The 24,684-nt window shown below is 36.9% G+C and overlaps 1 protein-coding gene across 1 annotated transcript; it reads right to left on the reverse strand.

Moving 5' to 3' along the window:
- Positions 1–3,575: 3,575 nt before the first annotated feature.
- Positions 3,576–4,622, reverse strand: LOC149219654 (uncharacterized). The gene has a single exon (XM_089386880.1). The coding sequence runs from the start codon at positions 4,620–4,622 to the stop codon at positions 3,576–3,578; it is 1,047 nt and encodes a 348-aa protein (XP_089243006.1).
- Between the last annotated feature and the right edge of the window lie 20,062 nt (positions 4,623–24,684).

Genomic DNA, 24,684 nt, shown 5'->3' on the forward strand with positions numbered 1-24,684 from the left:
TCACACAAACTCCAATTTGTTTCACTTGCCCGGTAGCTACATGTCTCAGAAAGGATTTCCCCTTACTGAAAACAACATCATAGCCATGATCCTCCAATACAACTATAGCTAGAGAAAGTTCCTCTTCATCCCAAGTACATACATGACATCTTTTAGATGAAGATGGGAGTTTGACTCCCTCTTAAAGGTTACGATACCAATTCCTTTGGTATTGTACCACCCATCATCCCCAATTTCTATGTGCATATGGAGATCCTTCTCCTCTAGGCTACTAAAGAATTCTTTACATCATGTCATATGGAACGAGGCATCTGAATATAGATACCATGCACTCCCCATTATAGTGGTGTCCATACATGCAATCAGGGTGAAGCCTAATTTGAATTGTGAGGCAAGTGCTTCACCTCTTGCTCCTCTTGAAGGCTTCTTCTTATACTTCTTGTGCGAACACTTTCTTGCATAGTGCCCAAATTCATGGCAACGAAAACATTTTATCTTGCTCAAGTCCTTCTTCTTGCCATTGTTTTGACTAGTCTCTAGTTTTCTTTGGGCCTTCTTTCGCTTGCCCTTATTTCCATTTCCAACCAGGCAAAATAATATTCCCCCTCAAATTTGGATGTTATTCCATCTCTACTATTCAGTTGAATCTCTTCCAGCACCAAATTGGACCCAAGTCTCTCCCAATTTGGTAATTTTTCCCTTCCATTTACAGAGTGCCAATAGCTATGTCTAGATTTTAGAATCCCTAGGAGGGCTAGGATCACTAGTTCTCTAGAGGGAATATTTTCTCCAACTCCTCCAAGCTCATCTCGACACTGAATGAACCTGGAGAGTAATGTGAAATTATTTCTCTTTTCTGCAATCAGATGTTTCGGAGCTTGTCCCTCAATGCCAAAACTATTGGTGTGTTAGGATTCAAAGTAACTTTTCCTTCCCCTAATTCAATTCTAGTACTTGTAATTCAATTCCAGCACTTGTAATTTTTTAGATAACACTTGTTATAACATAGTTTTAGATAACACTTGTTGCAGAATATGTTCAGTTCAATGAAAAAAGTATGCAAAGAAACAAGATTGAAATTAGTGAGTTCCATGAAGTTTCTTTCCTTCCCATGACCTTCAAGCCCACCTGACTAAATTTGTGACCCAACCAACTAGGAACAACCTTTCTGACATCCTAGCCCTAGGGAACCTCCACAAATTCCCTAACCCTCTGTGCCAAAGCCCTAATTTCCACCCATAATGTTTTCAAACCATGTGCTCAAATCATCAAGTTCCTATCACCTCTCTTAGCCTCCTTAGAGAACCCTTAGTATCCAAACTCTTTCAATTTTATTCCTCTCCTCTCTCCCCAAAACTTCAACAAACCCAAATATCACAAAATGACCAGAGTTCCTTCTTGCCATCCTCTCCTTCCAAGACTTATTCCCTCTCGTTCTTGAAAATATTTATTACCTATTAATGGATCACCTACCCATTCTTTAAGTTCCATAACTGGCATTCTCTCTCATCCCCCCACCCACCAAATTATAAGAATTAATACATGATAACTAATCAAACAATTTTACTTATTTGATCAAAGTCAAAGAGTCATGAGAGGGCCAAAATTAATTTAATATTAAATTATTCATAATTTTAAACTTAAAATCATAATCAAGCTTAATCAATCTTAACGCTAATCATAAGCTTCATCATTAAACAATCACCTAGCATAATAGACCATAGAATACTAGCATATCCATGTGATTTATGGGTATGTAGATAACATACACATACCTTGTATGTATAGTATTAATACCAACAAGAAATTACCAAGCAATCAATCTTCTAGTAGGTAGGATAATAACTAATCATAACATAAAATGGTTGGGGAGTGGATGTTACAAATGGCTCCATTATATTTTATCATATACATCATATATATCTTATATATAATTAGTATTTGGATATTAATTAGTAAATGAACTATTGTTCATTTCATTTTTCATTTTTTTTCCCTCACTAACCAATGTATTAAAAGTGCTAAGGGAGGCTAGTGGTACATTTTTGTTTTCCCTCTCAAGTCTTTCTATTTATTTGATTGTTGCATGAGCACACCCGTAAGCCATAGGGGCTTAACTTTATTAATTATCATGTTCATTTATAAATGAAGTTTTAAATTTGTGAAAACTATAGCCAATGTATTATAGTAATTGGGGGTGGGGATTTTGGGTAGAGGGTTATAAGTTTTGCAGGCATTAAAATAAGTATTCGGTAAAACTAGGGGATGTCTACTAAAATAGGCATGGAGTAGTATTGACTATTTAGTAATAGAAAGAAAAGGGTATTCTAAATTGTGAACACATTGATGGTTTTTTATCTCACCACTTGAAAGGATGTTACGAGTTCAAAGAACCACACAAGGGAGAAGATTATACGCTAGTAGAACCTTTTTGCAAAGTTTCAAATCAGATGTGAATGGAGAGGACTTTGCAAGGGTTTTTTGTGCAGGTCAAGGGTTTCTAGTCTTTGATAGTTTATCAAAATGGTGGCATGAGGAGAAGTTATCCAATGCAATGTTATTAGAGGAGGTGGCTTAAATTGTAGGTTTGGACATGGTGAAGATGCTAAAGGTTGTGAGGTTTTCTCTCACAGCTGGAAAGGATAATGACAGTTGTTCTTCACCAAGGAAGAGCATATTAGACTCCTCTTCTTTGGCAAGAGATATACACAACAAGGGGGAGCTAGAAAATGCATTTGCGCCTTTCGACACCATCATCGATGACATTTTATCATGAATGGGTTGTCGTGTTGGTTAGATGGTGTTGGGGCATAATATGATGGAGACAATCAAGAAATCTACTTTCACTACGGAAAAGGGGCAAACAAGTAGTTAATTATTTTTGTAAGGAAATTCTAAATACATTTTCACAATAGTTTAGTGGTTGTCATTTATTAATATGGTCATGGTGGGTCATACTTTCTAAGCTAAATGCTATGACTCTTCATAGGATATTATTAGAGATACCTGAGGAGAGACTTATTTGGCTCAAGGGTTAAGGAAGGATTTTGACTTCAATATCAAACCATCAACCATATCCTCAACATTTGTGCCATCATGGAGGAGGGGAGACATTTCTCTTCTACTTTGTAGGTTTACTTTGTAGGCTTTTGAATTTTGTTTGATGTTATCTTGAGGGAGGCATTGTTCCATGGAGGAAATTGGAATTTCAAAGATTTTGTTTACTGTTATCATATGTCTATTAGTTTCTATAGGATTTTTTTCTTCTTCCTTGTTCCCATTTAAAATGGGCAAGTCTGCACTTTAAAATGCCCTGATATTGTTTTTCATTTACCCAAATCCACTTACCTGTTTTGGTTGCTGAGGAAATTTTGACTTGGGCCAAATGATTTGTTTGCACAAAATCTGAGATTTCCTTGCCATTTTTAACATTTAATATTGATTTTTTTTCCAATTCTATCTCCCTACTCATTTTTGATATGGGAAATGTAATTATTCATTCTGTGCTGCACTATAGTTTTATGAAAAAATTTTGTATTCTTTTCCCTGTCCTTGAGCCATCTGATCCTCGATTTCTACCTCCAAAGGGTTTCCTTCTGTTGAGATCTATCTAGAATTTGGGATTCAATATCTTGTTCCTTCTTAACGAGTTCCTCGGAGCGTCCTTCAGTGATGATCCTTTGCTGTAAAAACTTCATTTCTGCCTGTGCTTTGAAAATATTGCCAAAAGTGGTGTTATTCCAGTGTTTGATTTCTCCATTGAGGTGTTTTAGTTTCTGCTGGAATATAGACATCTTGGTGCCACTAGTGGGATTGAATTTGAGCCAAGTTGATCTAACAAATTCATCGAAATCTGGATGAGTTAACCATAGTGCCTCAAACCGAAAGGGACGCCTAATATTGTTACCTGGCCGGTTCCATTGGAGTGTTATGGGCAAGTGATTTGAGCCTGATACGAGAAGGATGGAGGCAATGAGTTCCCCTCCCAGGTGAGTTGCATTGTCAGATATTAGGAATCTATCAAGACGCGAAGCTATCTGTTGCAATCCCTCTCTTTTATTGTTCCAAGTGAACATGCCATTGTTTGAAGGAAGATCTACCAGCCAGTTGTTTTGAATAAAGTCTTTCAGTAGGTTCCCATCTCTGTTCGTTCTGCTTCTGCCTCCCTGCTTTTCCTCCATTCTTGCTATCATGTTAAAATCTCCTCCAGATATCCAAAGCGGGTATAGCCTACTTGAGTTAAGCTCCGACAGTGTATCCAGAATTTCAGCTTTGTGTATGGTTTCCTGAGGGAAATATACATTAGTTATATGACCATGAGTGTTGGTACCAATTAAATGAAATATTGCCTGAATGAAGTTCTTGTTAGCATGTATATTATTGAGTTGAATTACTCGTGCATCCCAGAGAATTTCCAGTCCTCCTGACGCCCCTTGAGCATCAACAACTATTACTAGCCCTCCTGGCCAGGCTTTCGCTACTATTTTTTCCAAAACTGTCGAACTGCATTTCGTTTCTTGCAAAAAGAGTATACTTGGTTTCTCCTGCATAAGCATATTTCTTAATAGTCTGCCTTTCCTAGGGTCGTTGAGCACCCTTATATTCCATGATATCAGCTTCATTGATAAGGATTGGGATTGGTGTTAAAGTACTTGGTCAGCTTGGCGTACCTCCCTGAGTCAACTAACACTTCGCCTATCTTGATGGTTCTTTCAAGGGTTGTCTTTCTTCCTCGCTTCTTGCTGTCCTTGGTGATGAATTTGCCATCCCATTGACTTCCGATCCGGACTTCTAGAGAATATTTCTTTTGTGCACGATTGAGGGCCTCAACCAGGTTATCCACTTGCCTGTCTGGTATTTTGTCAAAGTTCCCTATCTTGCATGCTTGCTCAAGTCCTAGGATATCCAGTTCACCAATGTCAATATTCTCAGGGTCTTCTTCCATGATCTGGGGTTCTTGAGAGGCTTCCTCTCTTTCCTTCGGCGTCTTGGAGCTTGGTTCAGGATTATCAACTTCCATTCCTTGAGAATGCCAGGCTTGGGTTTTGGTTTGGGATTGAAGGGTTGATTTATTGAATAGGATATCCCCTGTTTGCTGTGAAGTTTTCTCCGACTGCTCTTTGTTGGATTCTTTGTCATTTTGAGGTCCATTATCAGGATCTTGCATATCATTATTGGCCAGGGCCTCAAAGCTGTTACTCGTTGAGGATTTTGACATGTTGACTGGATTGGTCTTGGGATTGACTGTCGGTTTTTTGTTCCCTCTTTTGCGGTTTATTACTTTTGTAAAACCGTCAGACGTTTGGTTATCTGAGCTCAATTGAGAAGGGGGTTTCCTGTTCAGAGGGCAATCTCCATAGAGATGTCCTATATCGTGGCATTTCCTGCATCTAAACAGTACGTGCTCATAGTCTATTAATTGAATCCATTCAACATCTTCATGGAAGAGACTTACCGTGTCTGGCAGGGCTTGCTTGAGGTCCATATAAACGCTGATCCTGGCATAAGACATGTATCTGCATAATTTTGTTTCCTTGGCCACCTTGACGAACTTGCCCAGAGCATTTCCAATCTCCTGGAGGGAGTTTTCTTCCCAATATTCCCAAGGAAGCGAGTACAGCCTTATCCAAACAAGAGCATAACTAAGGTCTTCCTTGTCTAGATTGAATCGTTCGACCCACCCTTTGAGATATAGTCCTGCAGAATTGAAAAAATAAGGACCCCCATCCAGAATCCTGTTGCGATCTTCTAAGCAATTGAAAATGGCAATGAAAAACCCCTTTGGCCCTAAATGCAGAGTGATGTGTCTCTTTGGGTTCCATTTGGTGCTTATCAAGCTCCTCAACGCTCTCTCAGTTGGCCATATTCCAATAAACTTGCTGATCAGCGCGTGATCTCTCATAAATTGTATTCTAGCATTGATTCGGTGACTGGGAAGTTCCACTTTTGGCCTGTGAGTTGCCACCGGTCTGCATGTGGAGGAACTTGACTTGTTTTTGTCTTTCTGACCTTGTTCATTGTCCTGTTGCTTGTTGCTTGCCGTATTGCCCTCATTCTGTCTGTTTTCATTGTCAAAGTCTTCTGTCTACTGCTTTTGGCTGTCCTTTTTTGGGGGAGGCGCATCGCCCTCCCCCTGAGGGGGCTGCATTCTTCTTCGCGCTTATGGCAGGCTCACAAGAACCACCAATCCTCCATGATTCCTTCAGTACTGCACTTTGCCTGTCAAGCCTGCCGTAGTAGGGGCTGCAGAAACCCTGGGACGGGTTACAAAAACCCTAGTTCACCTCCTCCGCTCATTTCGTCTCCCTAGATTACAAAACTTTTAATATATAAGCCAATACTATTAACCAACTGTAACTAATTTATAGTATAAAAAATCAATTAATATTTCTAAAAATAACCCAAATTTTGAAAAAATTGCAAGGTGTTTCGAGTAGTTGCCAAGAAATGCTAGATGTGAATTCTAAAACTATTGGATTTGATCCCTTTAAATCTAGGATTAAGCTTTGACTTGATTTTTCTCCTTGAAAACTGGATCTCTGCTGCTAGGTGTCTTTTTGACCGATGATTCATCCTCTTGAAATATGGAACTATTGATTTCATGCCTTAAAGCACTAGATTTATGCCACTAAATTTGGATATGATTTATAATTATTGTTTCCTTTCTTTCAAAACCTCTTCCAGTTGTTATTAGTCTCTTATTATTTGACTACTCTTCCATTTACCTTTGAAATACTCAAATTTAATTCTTGAATATCTACAATAGCTCCAAATTGGTTGATCCGTGCCTTAGAATACTCTGTCACCTCATTCAATCTAAAATCATCACATGCCATGTGTATAGAGTAGATAGAGAACAAAAATGCTTCATTGTCATCACCTATTAATGCAACAAAAGGAGGCAAAATATCACTCATTTGTTGGAAGTATCCAATGTTCGAATCATATAGAACATAAGTCTCAATGATGGTGACTAATTTTGCGTAATGATGCTTATGAGATGTTTATAGGTGTTCATCATTAATAGTAACCACAAACTTTTTTGGAATGAGATTATATTCCTCGATAGATTCACTATCTAAGAAGGCCTCACTTTCTCTATTCCCATTATTATTCTGTTCCAATTCTTCTAAGGAAATTCTCTGTAGTTCACTATGTAAACGATTATGATAGCAGTACGTGAAACATCATCAAGTTTTTCTGAGAAGCCCTCGCATTGGATACAGGCTTCTTGAAATATCCAACTTATAGTTTGGAAACATGACTAGTAGTGATGGGCATAACAAAAATTTGTCATCACCACAATCAAGTGAAATCCTAGATAGTAGAAGATAACATAATTTCTTCAGGTTCCTTCCTCCAAAACCATAATACAAGAATGAACTTTATAATCTTGTCGACTTTAATTTTCTCACTTGTTAAACAATTGCAATGTTTTTCCCATTTAATGATAACAATTTTTAAAAGAAAATGATGATGTTATCTCACAATGATTTGATAGTAGGCTCTACCTGCAAAATGGAGAGTGTCCTTAATGACGTATGGACTGTATACAACCATAAATGATGACTAGGGTGTTTGCAAAATATTGCTATAACCAATAACCATTCCATTGTTTTTGTTGTACATTTGTCCATTATGTACTGTTGTCTCCAAATGAATTGAAAAATACAAATTGAAACACCTAATACAAATTCACTTGAAAAGAAATACTTTGCCTCCGAGATGGTCTTTGTTTGATGTTTTTTTTGTTTGTAGTTAAGATCCTCCAGCATCACTAAACAATCGAATTCAGATGTTGATGAATGCAACAGTTTATTCCTATAGCATAAGCAATGCTCCAGTGTCATAGTATTATTGTCAATAAAATTTTTCGATTGATATCAACAACGACTTTTGATGACATAGTAACTGCGACCTTACGGGTGCAATTTGTCAATAATTATGACTGACGTAGATGCTCTTTGCCAATGCTTTTTGACACTAGGATATTTGCATAACCATCAATTCACAGTTGGGTGTTTTTATAAAAATAGAGAAAATTAAATTTGGCAATTTTCTAAAAAATATGCTTCATAGAGCCATTTGAATCTTCCAAACCATGACACCTATTGAAAAATGGAAATTGGTTTTTTTAAATTGGCATGTTCTCGAAAGAACATGTTTCATTTTTTCAAAATTCATCACCATCTTCTGATAAATTGCTCCAAAGGTTATTTTCTTTTATGGAAAAAAGTCTTAAAAATAGTTTTGTCAATTCGGGCGAATTGGCCTTAAACATTTGCTGTCAATCTAGGTGAATTCCAAGGGTTCCAGAAGCATGTTGGATCATATAGGAACACAACCTAGGTTCCTAAATTTCCATGTGAATGCCTGAAATATCCAAACTAATAGTTCTACCAAATCAGAAGGAAACACTCACTCCAAAAAAACGTCAAATTAGCGAGGGCTCAAGAAAAAACTTGTATGTTCTAACAAATCCTTCAATATCTGGTGCTCGCATATAAAGTATTTTTTATGCACAACAATGGTGAATTAAATCTAGATGTCCAATTGCATAGCTAATATGAATTAAATCTAGATGGAATTCATGTTTGTGAGATAGCTAATATGAAGATATTGTAATTCTCTATTCAGAATAATGGAAGATGGGCTATGCTACAGGTAGTATGAAAACAATTTCCACTCAGCCTCATTGGGTAACATTGGAAAGGAGAGGAAGTTGCATGCAATATCTCACAAAAGTGCCAGGAAATTGTCTTCTCTTGTTAATTTTTCACCCATCTCCTCTAATCATTTAACTAGAAGGTAGACCGCGAGATTACGTAGCAGAGAGAAGGTAGTCAATTCAAGATCTATGGCAAAGGAGTTGTAATTCAACCAAGATGGGTCAGTGACAAAAAAATTGTAGGTTAGAGAAAAAATGTCCATCTAAAGGGACATTCCTTTCACATAAAACTTTACTGTGGTAGATCTTTCCTTGTCCATATATCTTTGATGTTAATGTGTGGTTTGTATGTAGGTTTGGTATGACATATTTTGTAGCATTTCGTTGTGCACCTACTAAAAATATTTTCAAATTGTCTTGAAGGCAGGTGTCAACAAGCTTCTTGATATTGTTGGACTCACCCTTGGATAGAAGGAAGAAAATGTGGTTTTGGAGAGAAAGTATTGTTCTCTGAAGGTTGTCAATGATGGTGTGACAATAGTTGTATATTGTAGATGTGGGTTGTAATTTTTTTATTTTCTATATTATTTTTCCTTGCCAAAATATCTTACTATCTTAGACTTGGAAGGAAAAATTCTCACAGGTCATAGACAACATATTGTCTTTTGAGGATGTACATAGTCTATGGAGTAGCCATAGTAGAGTAATGAATGATGCTTTAAACAGTTGAAAAAAAATACTTGTGTGCAAGATGTTGATGAGTCAAGTTAAATTGTTATTTCTAGTCTAGTTAATCCAGTCTAGTTAATGCATTTAAATGCTACACCCTGCTTCTGACAGGTTGAATTAGAGGACCCAATTGAAAATATTGGGGCCAAGTTGGTAAGATAGGTTGCAGCAAAGACAAATGATTTAGCAGGTGATGGAACTACCACATCTATTGTACTTGTGTAAGGTTTAATAGCTGAAGGTGTAAAGGTAATTTATTTGTCCCTATTACTAGCTTAAGTATTTATTTATTTTTATAGGCCCTTTTGGTGGTTGTTGTTTAGTTATTTATTTTGTGAATTTTCAAGGCTTCAGGAGGATCAAGATAGTATTTGAGTGGAAAAATAGCCTTGTTGAAGATGAATTGTGATTGTGTTATCAATTGGTATGACCTAGTTAGGAAAAACCCAACAGATAAATCTAGCTTGTATTTTTAAAGATTTGTGAATAAGAATCTGAATCATAAGCATGTTCAGGTTGTTGCAGCTGGAGCAAATCCTATTCAAATTACAAGGGGCATTGACAAGATAGTAAAGGCTCTTGTTTTTTAACTCAATAATTTGTCAAAGGAGGTAAATGCACACATTTGAGCCAGTTTTAGTCTATGGTTGAGGTGCACTTTCATTAGGGGAATAGTTGATTTAAAATTGTCAGCTAGAGTTTCTTGAAGACTACAGGGTAGAATTTTTAGGAGTTACTTTTCAAACATTTGGGAAAAATGTTATCTGTAAGGGAGTACACATGTTGAAACTTAACACCCTGTAATTGGCATTATTATACAGGTTGAAGATAGTGAATTAACTGATGTTGCTACAGTAAGTGTTGGTAATAACTATGAAATAGGAAACATGATAGCAGAGGCGAGTAAAGTTGGAAGGAAAGGTGTTGTGACACTTGAAGAGAGGAAAAGTGCATAAAACAATCTGTATGTTGTAGAGGTAATGCAATTTGATTGTGGATATATTTCTCCATACTTTGTGACAGACAGTGAGAAGATGTCCGTAGAGTATGAAAATTGCAAGGTAATTGATGTGAATGAAATATTCTTGCTTCTTTTTGTTGTGCTACTACTTGTTATTGCTCCTTGTAATGAAAAGAGAATGGATAGAAATCATGTGTAACATTTTTAGAATAAACTCTCATCTTAGTTGTAGAATTATTTCCCAATTACCTCCATCTATTTCTGGTAGATCACTAAAGCTTCTTCTTAATAGGAAAATTTCCAAAAGATAAGTGGTCTTGTTCACAACTTCGATTGTGAACAAAACCATAGCTACAGGATTGTAACAAAATTGTTCAAAATGCTGGACTGAAAGGAGAGCATAAATGATGTTGATATCATATACAGGATAGAGCCACACATAGTGAAGGTAACCAAGAATATTTACACAGTTCTATCTTGGACTAACAACTCTAGGTCTTCATACTTTCTGGAAGATTATTCCTCCTTAGGAGATTCAGGTTAAATTTTGACCTTGAATTATTATGCTCTCTTTCTATTGAAATTTTTACCAAGATGTTATGACAACCATGCTTCAGGTGTACTAAGTTGATGTCAGTAAGATCACAACCATATAACCCAAGATCAATCACAGTTCATACTTTACTTGTTCACTCGCTTCATGATTGAAATTGGCACTATTTCACTTGATCGCAGGATCCATTGTTAGTAAGATCTTTGTTTGACAATAGACCACACATAAGGGTATGCAAATGTACTGTCTTACTGTCCATAAGCATCCCTAAAATATAATCCCTTCATGAGTATAATTGATGGCCTTTACTATATTGGAGCTGAGTAGTTGCTAAATTGAAGAATTCCTTTTTGCAAAGGATAGTGAGTAATTTCACTGCCCCTTTTTTTTCAAATTTTGATAAATCTTCCTCCCAGACCTGTAGCTGGTGAATAATCTGAAGAAGTTCCTTTGTGTCACTATGCACAAACTTATGGACAAGAACAAGAAAGTGAAAGAGAGTTGTACAATTGGTTAGAACATAGATTTGTTATTGATCACTAGATCCTTAACTAATGATCCCACAGTGTTAGTAGATAATAGTTCCTTCAAATAATGATCCTCATATGTCTCGGGTTGTTTTTATTTTATTCCACCTTTCATGGCACTGATTTGTAATGTGGAAGAAATTTTCTGATGAAGGCTGGCCACCAACTTCATAGGGCTCCAATTGACGTCCTTCTGTCCAGCTTCTAATTTCTAGTCTTTAAGCTCTCTTGCAATGGTATATGTATATTGATGGGCTGGCCACCAACTTCATAGGGCTCCAATTGACGTCCTTCTATCTAGCTTCTAATTTCTAGTCTTTAAGCTCTCTCACAATAGTATATGTATATTGATGGGCCTTTCTGGACTATCTATATAAGCAGTTGATCTTTCACTAGATAGACAATGGAGTTAGCAGCCTGAAGTTTTCTATCACATTATTATTTTAAAAGACAGTCACATACAAAACACAAACAAAGGCCATGATGAGGTCTGTTAACAAATGGGTCCTATCTATTCTAGGTATTCATTAATATTAAGAAAATATTGTCTCTACCAAATGCCTTTCACATAGTTATGTGCATACTGGTCTCTTAGAATCAATACTGAACCGTATTCATTCAATTCTTCAAAGGTTGACGATCTAAGAGCATGCTTGGACATTAAGTTCTCAGGTTGAAGAAGTCTCTGATTAGATCTTCATTTAATAATGATTCTAAGTATGAAGGGGATCCTTTGAGTCTGAATAAAAAAAAATGTCACAGGATTAATTTCGGCCACTGAACAGATTTCTATCTTCACAAGATATCAACAGTCTAACATTGCTACTGAATAACTCAGAGGATTAGGAGGGTCGAATTGATCTAGGTGCTTCCTCAATGAAAGTCTTCAGATAATGACTGTGTTGTAAACAAAATACAAGAGTGCCTTGATGTGACAGTGGATCTTAAGAGATGCCACAAATGATCAAAGAGCCTCTATTTTTCTTCTTTAAGGGCTGAAATTATAATGCTTGAGAACTAATCAAAGAGGCTGAAATACTTCAAAATGTCCTCACCCTAGTGACATAAGTAATTCACCAAACACTTGAGTTATAAGGTACCCTTCATGCCTCTAGTAAGAGTATTCATTGCCTCTCTTCATTGCTGAACCAATGTACTATAACTTAATTGTATCTAAAAATATGTGTGAGCTCAAAAATGTGACATAGCATTGATGATTTTCAAAATGCCTGTATGCAAACCACGATAGTGGCAGAGGAGGCCAAATATCTGATTTGCATTGGGTACAGATGTCATAGTGTGCATCCCCATCAACAAACCATGGACATTATTCATCATTCAGCACATATCCAGCACAAAGTGAGTAATTTGCTGTGTGGAATAGTTCTGTAATGCATCTCATTGAAAGGATCTAAATAGAACCATTTGAAAGAGGGAATTTTTGGACAAAATGGTAGGTAGCTTTTATGTTTGATCTTACAATCACACTGCACCCTACAGATTGTGTTGGTGAGCTAACCTAATCAACTTCATTGTTGCTTAGATTCTTCAAAAGCTAACAAACTTGTCTTTCCCACATGGCCACTCTATTCTTGTAGTATTCTTGACATTTTCTATATAGAGAAGTAGACATGCATTGCTAAATTGTATGTTTAAAGTGCCAAATATGAGTGCTTCTGTGAGAGGTTCTGTTGTTTGTTATTTCTTGTTTGCACCAACTTTTATGTCTTCCATTATTATTGTTTTAGCAGTTTTTCTGTTATGGAGGTTCTATCATAACCTAAAGAGTTAGGACACTGAATTGAATGGGATCCTTACTTATGGTTAAGAGTTAATTAATATTTAGTGTTAGGTGATAGCATGGAAAATATAGTGTGGCTATTTCCACTTTAGAGATGAGGCTGAAATAGAATTGAAATTTCTCTACAAAGTCTACAACCAAAGACACAGCATCATCTCTTGTACAAAACAAAACTCCTTGCCTGCTTTCTCTTCATAGTGCAACTAAGCACAAAACCTTGCACTCCAAATAAAAAATATCTCAAATTCTTCAAATTCAAATCCTGTACCATTATTCTATTTTTATTTTGGTCGCTTTTTGAGGTAGCTGGTTCCAGAATTGATCCTATTTCACTTTCTTCCTTAATCTACATCTCGAACTGGTCCTTAGCTAACATGGTCTAATTGATATGATTTTGTATTGAGTTCTTATCATAATCTTTGTTCATAATTCAATTAAGCACATGATTTTTCACTTGATATGATTTGGTACTGAGTTCTTATCATACTTTTTGTTCATAATGCAATTAAGCACATGATTTTGCACTCCCAATAAACAATAGTTCAAAGTTTTTAGATTCTAGTTATGTTCTATCATTTTATTTTCACATGGCCAATTTTCAATCTAGTTTGTTCCAGAATTGAAAAAATTTCACATTCTTTTTTAATCTACATTTGGATGCGGTCCTTATCTAACATGGTCTAACCGATATGATTTGTTGAGTTCTTGTCGTACTTAAATCTAATGGTTGATTTTAATTATGAACAAGTAATGTATGAAATGAATTTGTTTGGTCATCAGGTTGACATTTTCTGTGTTGCTTGAAGAATCATTTTTCTTTTCCTGAGCATTTGAACTACCAAAACTGAAGCCCTGGGATTCTTGGATCTTGGGGGTGTAAAGCCCGGAGTGGATAGATGGATTAATGTATGAGCAATTTATTCATCTGAAACTACTGCCCTTGTCCTTTTGGAATCTTTTTGACCAGACTTCTTCCCACCTTTATGACCCTCCACTCTCACTGACGAAGGTGTTGTGGGGTGTTCTGTTTCATACATTTAATAATGCCCTGTCCCTGAAGAGACAAATATGTCCCATTACAGATGAGGAAGTTTTTTCTGTAGCTCATGACAAACGATCAACTTAACTAGGCATTGATGTGCTACAACATCCAACTTCCCCTTTTGAATTCTAACACACATTTACTACTGAGAATGCTGAAGGAAATGGGGGATAATTATCCTTTGTTGTGGTTTTTGATGGCTTAGGTTTCGAATTTTATGTAGAATTCAAAAATAGTAAGCATATACACTGCTAAGCATTCCCTCACAGGTTCAATATTTAATGAAATGATATGCTATCTCTCCCCATTCATATGGAAGAGACTCCCTTTTCACCCCATTTTTGTTTTCTTCATACTTATCATCTATGTCTCAAGGTTCGTCGAAATTTAACCTTGATGTTTGAATTTTGGTGAACCTTAAAAAAATTGAGGTTTGACGAACCTCATCGAACCTCATAGCCATTGACCAAGTCCATAGATCAAAACTCATAACTTCCTATCGCAACTCAAGCTTGTAATTTATCCTCGCAGTTTCCATGTCTGTGATAGAATTTTTTATGTTTACTAATGTTCATTTCTTACTATTTTATCGTATAATTCATTTTAAATTAATATATATAGATGAACCTTATGAGAACATTCGAACTCAAACGGAACCTAATCATTGTCGAACCCAAACTTCAATCCGAACCATGTGACATTGCTTATCATAGGATCTGAAAAAGTTGGTCTTGGCTTTGAGGTTGAGTACTCTATCATCGTTATCCCAAGGCTACCCCCTAGGAATTCCAGTAACTTCACTGAGCAATTCTTCATTTACAAAGATCTTGAATCCCCTGAAAGTAGTGTAAAATTCATGTTTTTTAGAGTCTTGCTCTTGGGGATGTTAAGAATTCTCGAAAAACTCTAGTTCTACTACATCGTCATGTCCTTCCAACTTATCAAAGAAATCAAGCTAACCTACCTTCCTAAAAGAATCCACAACTTCAGCATTAAGAGAAGCTTATAGAGGGAACTAGCTCTCATAGTGGATCAATTTTTCAACCTAACTATTATCCATGGGATTCCTAGATATTCCCAAATCTGCCCTAATAAAAATACTCTTTTAAACATAATTGCAATTGTTATAAAACCTTGGCATATAACAATGCAATTTTTTTATAAAACCTTTGCATATAACAAAACAAAAAAAATTAATGATCAGTTACATCAATTTTTAGCTTAAGAGGGGAGATAAATTTTAAATTGCATAGCTAGTTATCATAAATGTAGCAGGAAAATAATTATTTCTGAATGGTATATGAATTAAAACGTAATTCTGTTTTACAAAATCTATATGGTTCAGGATTTTGGACAAGGTAGCTATCCTTGACAACAACACTAGATTGAAGGATCTCAACTGCAGAAGTCAATGAAAACTTTGCACAGTCATGCGGGTAGAGGAAAAAAAATTAGTGCTGAGATTGTTAGCCATTTTTAGGAGTACATTTATGACATATTGTTGCCTCACACAACTGCAAACTTTCTCTATTGAGCTGGGAAGTACCATCGAGAGGAAACTCAAGGGTTTCGAGATTCCAGTGGCCTCCCTTTCTGCGATTTCACTCATTACCTTGAACTCACTGAAGGTATCCTAGATATTTTTGGGGAACTGTAATTACTCTGCTATTAGTCGGTGCTAAAATACTCAGTATATATCTCCGAGAGTAGGGCATACAAATGTTCTTATAACCCAGTTCCTCATTTTCGTTAGTCTTATAAAAGCCCTCTGGTTTAATAAAGGAGTTTCTCATGTAAGATGGTTGGTTCATGAAAAAAATAGGTAGTTCAATGTTCAAATTACCAGGTTCATGGTTCATAGCACAAAGCTTCACCGAAACTACAACCATCATGCTCCTGCTATCAGCTTGGACCATGGTGAGAACTGTAGAGACTCTCTATCTTGAGAAACTGTCTCTTTCATAGCCTCTAGAATGGGTCTTGCAATAGGTACTATAACCCTTGCTGCTTACTCTGCTGTTAGTGGTGCTTCCATTGGTTTAATTGGTGCAACACAATGAGCATGAACCTGCAAGTATAAAAGTTAGCTAGCTAGTATTTTTTTCTTACTATGCTACTTGTGCTAGATATAGCTTGAACCAACAACATCATAGGGCAAGGACTAGATATCGTGCAACCCCTCTTGTTAAATAATGACATGTATACTACCCTAAGTACCCTTTGTATCTCACTATTGAGCCTCAACCTTACACTCATTTACCTATCCTCCCAACAGCTTTTCCCTATTCACTTCTCTCTTTTGTCATCATTTCCTCCATCAACTTGTTCAATTCATTGCATTATATGTCTTTTTAACATGATTTGTTGACTGTGCTAATGATTGACTGTTGGTTTAGAATTTTGGTACATGTACAACAATTCCGCAGCTGTTCAGAGATTCCGCAGCCTTTTTGTTGTTTGCTATACTCCACGTGTCTTCTCAAGGAACGGGCCACATGGGCATGTTGGTATGACTGTGTACATGGTTTGTGTGCTATCAGCTAAGCCAACTCGTTCATATATACCCCCGGTCAACGCAGATGCACCCACGGTCAAACAGCAAAGTTCCAAATGGTGGCACGGCTCTGCGTGAGCAAATGAGACACGGAACCACAGCTGGCACTTCCTCCATGCCACGAAGACAGCAAGGGACAGGATCTAACCATAGATTTACTCCCCATGATGACCGTTTCCTCCAAACGTGCACGGAGTTGCCTGGGTGTTGCTGCATAGTTGATTAGTCAAGACTATAGTTGCTTAGTTTACGCAGAGGACAGTTTGTCCCTGTGCCTATAAATAAAGCGTTTGCATACGCTTAGTAGTTAGTCTTCAAGTTAGTTTTTGGCTGTAATCACTTTGTTTATAAAGCTCTGTTTTAAAGACTGTTTCATATAGCGTTTACGTTTTTTGTATTTTGACATGCTGATTTAATATAAGAAGACTGTTCCTGTTCATCTCTACGTAGCTGATCTTTAGCTGGTTGAGTGGATGGAGGACCCCCATCTGCCACAACCTATGTACAGTAGTGTTTAATTTCATTTTCCTGCACTTCTTTTTGTTTTCATTATCACATGTACAATAATGTATAGTTTGATTTCTGCAGTTTTTCATTTCTCTGAACATGTATAATAATGTACAGTTTGATTTCATGCCTTTACATTTCCAGCACTTTTCAGAACTGATCAGTTCGTTTATGCAGGTGTGTTAGGAGCCCGGGATAGTGTGTTTTTATCTCTTTTTATCACTGATGGTATTTGAAGTTGTCTTGTCTTAGCTGTTGATTTTTACCTTGCTTACTTAGTTTCATTGCTAGTTTACTTTATCAAGTTTTTGACAAGTTGCTTACTAACCTTTTGATGGTCTTCTCATCATAATTGACTAACCTTTATTGGACCAAAATATCATTGAGTGGCAGCTTGGTTTGATTAGCTTTTGGACTCATATTACTGATTCCTTCTTAACTATTTTTCACATGAACAATTTCAGCTAGAGGCAAAATGTTAGGGAAGAATGAAGTGTTATGATTTGTCATTTAAGTTTTGCAGTTAAAGTAGTGTTTTTCACTTTCCATTGAGTTAACATAGATGCTATTTTTGTTCTTATCAACAGCATAGATAGTGGACTAGTGCCATTAGTCACTTTGTTTAATGCTTTGCTTTCATTTGAAGTTTCAATTCCATTGCAAGTCACTTTTCAAGCTTTCTCTTTAAAAAGTTCAAGAAGCATTTAGAAACCACCACATACACACACATTCACTCACTTGTTTATAACTTCATCACATCACATTAGGAAGATAAGTCCAACACAAACTAAAAATGACAAAAAGAACTAGGAAAGGCTGCTTAAGTATATATTGTACACTTCACTTCATCACCTTACGAGCCCCGGGTTGACAATTTATGATAGCAATTTAGACAACACTAAATTGACCAAACGTTTTGGTGCCGTTGCCGGGGAAGTGAAATTAGGTAGCCAATTTCTAAAAAAAAAAAAAAATTAAGAAAATTTCAAGAAAGGGAAATTGATAACCTCTCAAAGTATGCTCTCCTCTTGCACCTAGAGTGATCTGGAGGATCAGAAAAGAGAAAGTTATTGGTTTAATAGTTTCTTAAGTATGCTCTCTTCTTGCACCTAGTGTGACCTGGAAGATCAGAAAGAGAATTATTAGCCTGACTTGAAGAAAAAATAAAAAAAAAATGACATGCATAGAGCTAGAGATTCTAGGGGAAGGTTTTTAGCTAGAGCCAAGAGTTCGATTTTTACAAGTCCATCTACTTCAAGGAATAGACAAGAGACACCTCCCTCATCTCCAACTCACACTCCTAGCCCTAGGATTCCTGGAATTCAAGAGGCAAGAATTGACTCTCCCACACCTTCTATTGAATTTGAATCAGAAAGAGATCCTTTCCTTCCTTCTACAGAAAGACCAATTGTAATTGAAGAAGTAGAATCATCGGAGGAAGAGGGAGAAATTCCTTCTCATTCACCCTTTGTAGAAGAACCAGAAGATTCTGAAGTCTCTAGGGAAACCATTATGACAGAGGAAGGAGGTGGTAGAGGTAGAGGTAGAGGAGGAGGAGGAAATAATGGAGGAGGTAGAGGTCACATTGGAGGAAATAGAGATGGGGATAACTCATTTGGGTTTCCTATCGTTGATGAGGATTCTCGAGCCACTATGAAAAACATATCACCATCTGTCCTCCCAAACTTTCATGGGTTAAGAACTGAGGACCCTGAAACATTTTTATTTGAGTTTGAAGTTGTGTGTCGAACTTATGACTATCTGGATGACACTCAAAAACTCAAATTGTTCCCTTCTACATTGAAAGGACAAGCTTTGAAATGGTTCATGGGGTTACTCACTCAATCCATTAGGTCTTGGAATGATATGAAACAGACATTTTTGGATAGGTACCTGGACTATTGTATGCCTACCAATCACAAGGATGAGGTATTTAAAATGGTACAAAGAGAAGATGAGAACTTAGAGGATTTACTCGAAATATTTCAATATAACCTAAAAAGAGCAAAAATGAGTAGCTTGGATGAGGAGACCTTGAAAGCCCTCCTACTAAAAGCCATTAGAGATGAATTGATAGACATTCTAAACATGATGGGGAAAGGAGATATATCTCAACTTTCACTCAATGATATAGCAGAGCTATGTATCCATCTCTCAAGGGGAAAATCAAAAACTCAAAAAGGGCCTAGAGATCCTTCTCTCCTCAGAGCAAATAAGTCTGCAACTAGATCAGTAAGTAGGGCTGAAATCGGCAATATGCTTGATGAATTCAAAACTGACATCTTAGGGAGTCTTAGTGAACAATTAGACACCCTTAAGATCCACAATAAGCAGAAAGCAGAAGCCGAGGCCTTGGCCATCTTTTGCCCGAAATGTAGGAAGAAACATGCTTTAAGGGAATGTCCCTTGGAAGCACAAGTTGTGGAAACATGTGTAGTTTGCTCAGAAAACCATGAGACCAAGGATTGTCCTTCAATCCCTGGGCTCAAAGCAGTGTTTCAAGAAGATCCAAATACACTTGAATCTCTCTGTTTTGTTGCAAGGAGACCTTGGCAGGGGCAACAAAATCAGGGGTTTAACAACTCTATGAATTTTCAACCCCAACCAAATTGGAATCCTTGGCAACAACCTTGGTCTCAACCTCAAAATCCTTTTCAATCATGGATGCAAAGCATGCAAAATCCTTATGGGAGATTTGCTCAATTCTATCAATATCCTCCATCTTTTCAAAACCAGCAAGCTCCACAACTTCCAAATCAAATTCAACAACTATCATTGCCATTCCCTCAACAACAACAACCTTCTCCACAAAATCAAAATTCTCAACTCTTGCTTCAATCCCAACAGAAGTCAAATCAACTTCCTTCTCAGCCATTGCCAAACCCCAATAATAGGAACCCTCAAAACGCTTACATGATGGAAGGTCAACCATTTCCTACATATATGATTGTTCCTCTCAATGAAGTACAACTCAGATCAGGTAGAATCCTAGATCAACCTTCTATAAATGTTCAACAGCCAAGCATTTCTGAGGAAGAATCTCTTAAAGCTAATAAGGGTTCTGAAGCATCCCTTCAAAACCCAAACACTCAAAAAGAAAAAGAAAAAGAATCAACCCCCACAACTCCCATAGTCGAACAACCTACATCTTTGGCCACACCTCCTTTTCCTGAAAGGTTACAAATTGACAAAGGAGTGGAAAAGCAAATTTGGTTGCCTGACTACAATTTTCTAGATGAATTGAAGAATGTCTGTATCAAGATTCCCTTGTTACAAGCCATTAAAGAGATTCCCATTCTAGCAAAAACAATAAAGGAGTTGAGCCTTAAAAGACCAGGAAGGAAACCAAGAGATACCAGAAGGATCCACCTGGTAGGAAAAATTGCAGATATCATGATGGGAAAGATTACCATGCAGAAATATGTAGATCCCGGTAGTCCAATTGTCAAAACACATATCAATGGGGTAGAAATACCAAATATTTTGATTGATTTAGGGGCTGCTATCAACATTATGAGTAGACAGACCATGGACCAGTTAAAACTTCCTAACCTTCTCTTTACACCTACTTTACTGCAACTTGCAGATAGATCAATCATTAAACCTGATGGTATATTGGAAGACATTCCAGTCTCCCTAGACTCTTGGGAATATCCAGTTGATTTTATGATTTTAACTCCCAAGAACAATCTTGGAGGACATCCTCTTATTTTAGGAAGACCTTGGCTAGCCACAGCTGATGCTTTCATAAGTTGTAGGTCTGGGGATATGTATATTTCTGATGGCAATTCAACAAAGAAGTTCAATCTGTATCCTCCAGCGAAAGCAATTACAGAAATAGGAGATAATGAGTGGGTTGATGATGATGATACTATACAACCTGTCTTTACCATTTCTGAGATTAGTGAAGATAGTCAAATTCTGAATACATTAGAAAATTTTGAACCATCTTCAGAATATGACTCTACACAATTTCAGTTGGACTCTGACATAGAGTGTCTATCATCTAGACAAATGTCTCTTTTCTCTATGGAAGAATTTGGTAGTTCTGCCATTGAGATCTTTCCAGGAAAAACATTAAACATTAACAAAAACTTGGAAAAATCCCAACAGGAAGAGCTAACCAAAGTCTTGCAAAGACATTCTACTGCTTTTGCATGGGAGTATACCGACATGAAAGGTATTGACCCTAAGACTTGCATTCATCACATCTACATTGAGGAAAACAGTAGACCAATCAGACAACCTCAAAGAAGGATGAATCCAAACCTTAGGGAGATAGTGAAAGAAGAGCTCCAGAAGTTACTCAATGTAAACTTCATTTACCCCATTTCAGATAGCCGATGGGTTTCTCCCTTGGTTATAGTACCTAAAAAGAATGGTAAATGGAGGGTTTGCATTGATTACAGAGAATTGAACAAAGCAACCTTAAAGGATCACTTTCCTTTGCCCTTTATTGATCAAGTATTAGATACTTTAGCAGGTAAAAAGTTTTTCTCATTTTTGGATGGTTTTAGTGGTTACAATCAAATTCAGGTAGCACCTGAAGATCAGGACAAAACCACATTCACTTGTCAATGGGGAACTTTTGCCTACCGAGTACTTACTTTTGGATTATGCAATGCACCCGCTACATTTCAAAGGGCTGTACTAGGAATCTTTTCAGATCTAATTCATGATTGTGTAGAGGTCTACATGGATGATTTCACAGTTTATGGTAACACATTCGAAGAAGCATTGGAAAATTTGGAAAAAGTCCTAATTAGATGTAAAGAAACAAATCTTTCATTAAGTCATGAAAAGTGTTTTATGATGTTTACTGAAGGGATTGTTTTAGGACATCATATTTTAGGAGATGGAATTAAAGTTGATAGATCCAAAGTTGAAGTTATCTCCAAGTTACCTATTCCAAATTGCTAGAAAGATGTTAGAAGTTTTCTTGGGTTTACTGGGTATTATAGAAGATTTACTGAAAACTTCACCAAGATAGCATCTCCTCTCTTCAAATTACTTACCAAAGACTGTGAATTCAAATGGGATCCTGAATGTCAGTCTGCATTTGAAACTTTAAAGACTAGAATATCTGAAGCACCCATTTTGAGAGGGCCAAATTGGAAACTCCCTTTCCACATTTCTACTGATGCTTCAGATACAGCTCTAGGAGCTGTTTTGGGACAAAAGGATTTGGTCCCTTATGCCATTTATTACACCAGTAAAAATTTGACTCCCACTGAGTTAAATTACACTGTCACTGAAAAAGAATTCTTAGCCGTTGCTCATGCAATCAACAAGTTTAGACACTACATAACTGACTATGAAACATTTGTCCATACTGATCACTCTGCAATTAGATATCTTATGAACAAACCTGTTACTAATGGCAGAGTTACAAGATGGCTTTTACTTTTACAAGAATTCAACATTACTGTGTTAGATAGACCAGGAAAACAAAACACAGTAGCTGATTTCTTGTCTAGAATCCAAAACACTAACGAAGATTATCCTGTAGAGGATAAGTTTCCAAATGAATACTTGTTTGCAGTAACTACCAAGACTCCTTGGTATGCAGATATTGCTAATTATCTAGTGACAGGGAAGCTACCTCCACACTTATTTCCTAATGAGAAAAGGAAAATCATTCAGGAGAGTTCACATTATTCTTGGATTTCTAATGAATTGTTCAAAACAGGGCCAGATTATATGATCAGAAGATGTGTTCGGGAAGATGAAATGCCTGACATCCTTAAGGCATGTCATGATGAACCGTGCGGCGGACACTTTGCTGACAAGAGGACGGCCTATAAAATCCTTTCTTTAGGATATTATTGGCCTTCTCTCTTTAAAGATGCAAAGCAATATGTTAGAAGGTGTGACAGCTGCCAAAGAGTTGGGAGACCAACTCCTTCAAATGAAATGCCACTACAGCCACAGGTATGCATCGAACCCTTTGAAAAATGGGCTCTAGATTTCGTTGGACCTATTAATCCACCATCTAAGCAAAAGAAGTATATATTGGTTCGCATTGATTATGTTACTAAGTGGGTAGAAGCCAAGGCATTGCCTTCTGCCACTGAAAATTCAGTTGTTCAATTTCTTTTTGAGGATATTTTTACTCGTTTTGGTGTCCCAAGAGAAATTGTGACAGATCAGGGAAGTCAATTTACATCTAAATTGATGGAGAAGCTGATGGAGGAATACAAAATCAAGCACAGAACATCTACTCCATACCATCCGCAAGCAAATGGTCAAGTGGAATCTACAAATAAAGTTCTTGAAAGAATCATCACCAAGACTGTTCATCTTCATAGAAGAGATTGGGCAGAAAGGCTCCCTGAAGCCTTATGGGCCTATAGAACTACATGGAGGAACACATCAGGACATTCTCCCTATGAACTTGTTGATGGGAAAGAAGTCCTGCTCCCCATTGAGTTCCAAATCAAGACCTTCAAGATGGCAGTTCAGTTGGGGATGAGCCTATCAGAAGCCCAAAAGTACAGAATGGACCAGCTAAATGAGCTAGATGAAATAAGACAAGATGCAATTCTAAGGACCGATCTAGTTCAGCACCAAAGAACTAAGTGGCATGATCGACACATCAAAGAAAGAAAGTTTCAGAAGGGAGATTGGGCACTATTGTTTGATTCCAAGTTTAAGGACTTCAAAGGAAAATTTCAAACTCATTGGCTTGGGCCATATGAGATTGATGAAGTCTTTAACAATGGAGCAATTCGAGTGAAGACCATTGATGAGCTTCAGACTCCTTTCATTGTGAATGGCCACCGATTGAAAGTCTACCATAAGCCACTCTCAAGGGAGGAATTTGTTAAAATGTTCCAAGAAGATTCTGCAATGAGGCTAGTGGAGAAGAATTCTTCTCCTCCATCAGCCTGATCTTTGTTTCTTTCAGTTGAAAAAAAAAAAAAGAAAAAAAAATCTCTTGTATAAGCCTGAAAACCAATCTTGGATTGGCGGTCTTATGCAGAAAATATGAAGTGAAAATCAGGGTCACCTGACACTTTATATTTTCCAAAAAAAAAAAAATCTCTTTTTCTTTTTCCATCTCATCATCCATTTTGTCCATCTCATCCATTTCATTCATCTCATCCATTTCATCCATCTCATCATTTTCATTCCACTTCATTTTCTTCCAGTCCATTCATTCCATCTCATTATCACCAAATAAAGTCCCTCTCAGGACTATTCCATTCAGTCAAGTTGTTTTAATCCTTTTTGTGCAGGCAGAAAAGTGTTGCTGCAATTTCCACAGCTAGGAGCCAATTCCGCAGCTGATATCAAGATTCCGCAGCCAATACACTCTGTTCCTGCAAATAAAACAACTCTG

This window comes from Pinus tabuliformis, chromosome Q (genome assembly GCF_031772625.1).
Source record: "Pinus tabuliformis cultivar Carrire ecotype Pingquan chromosome Q, CPIR1, whole genome shotgun sequence".
Lineage (NCBI taxonomy): Eukaryota > Viridiplantae > Streptophyta > Pinopsida > Pinales > Pinaceae > Pinus > Pinus tabuliformis.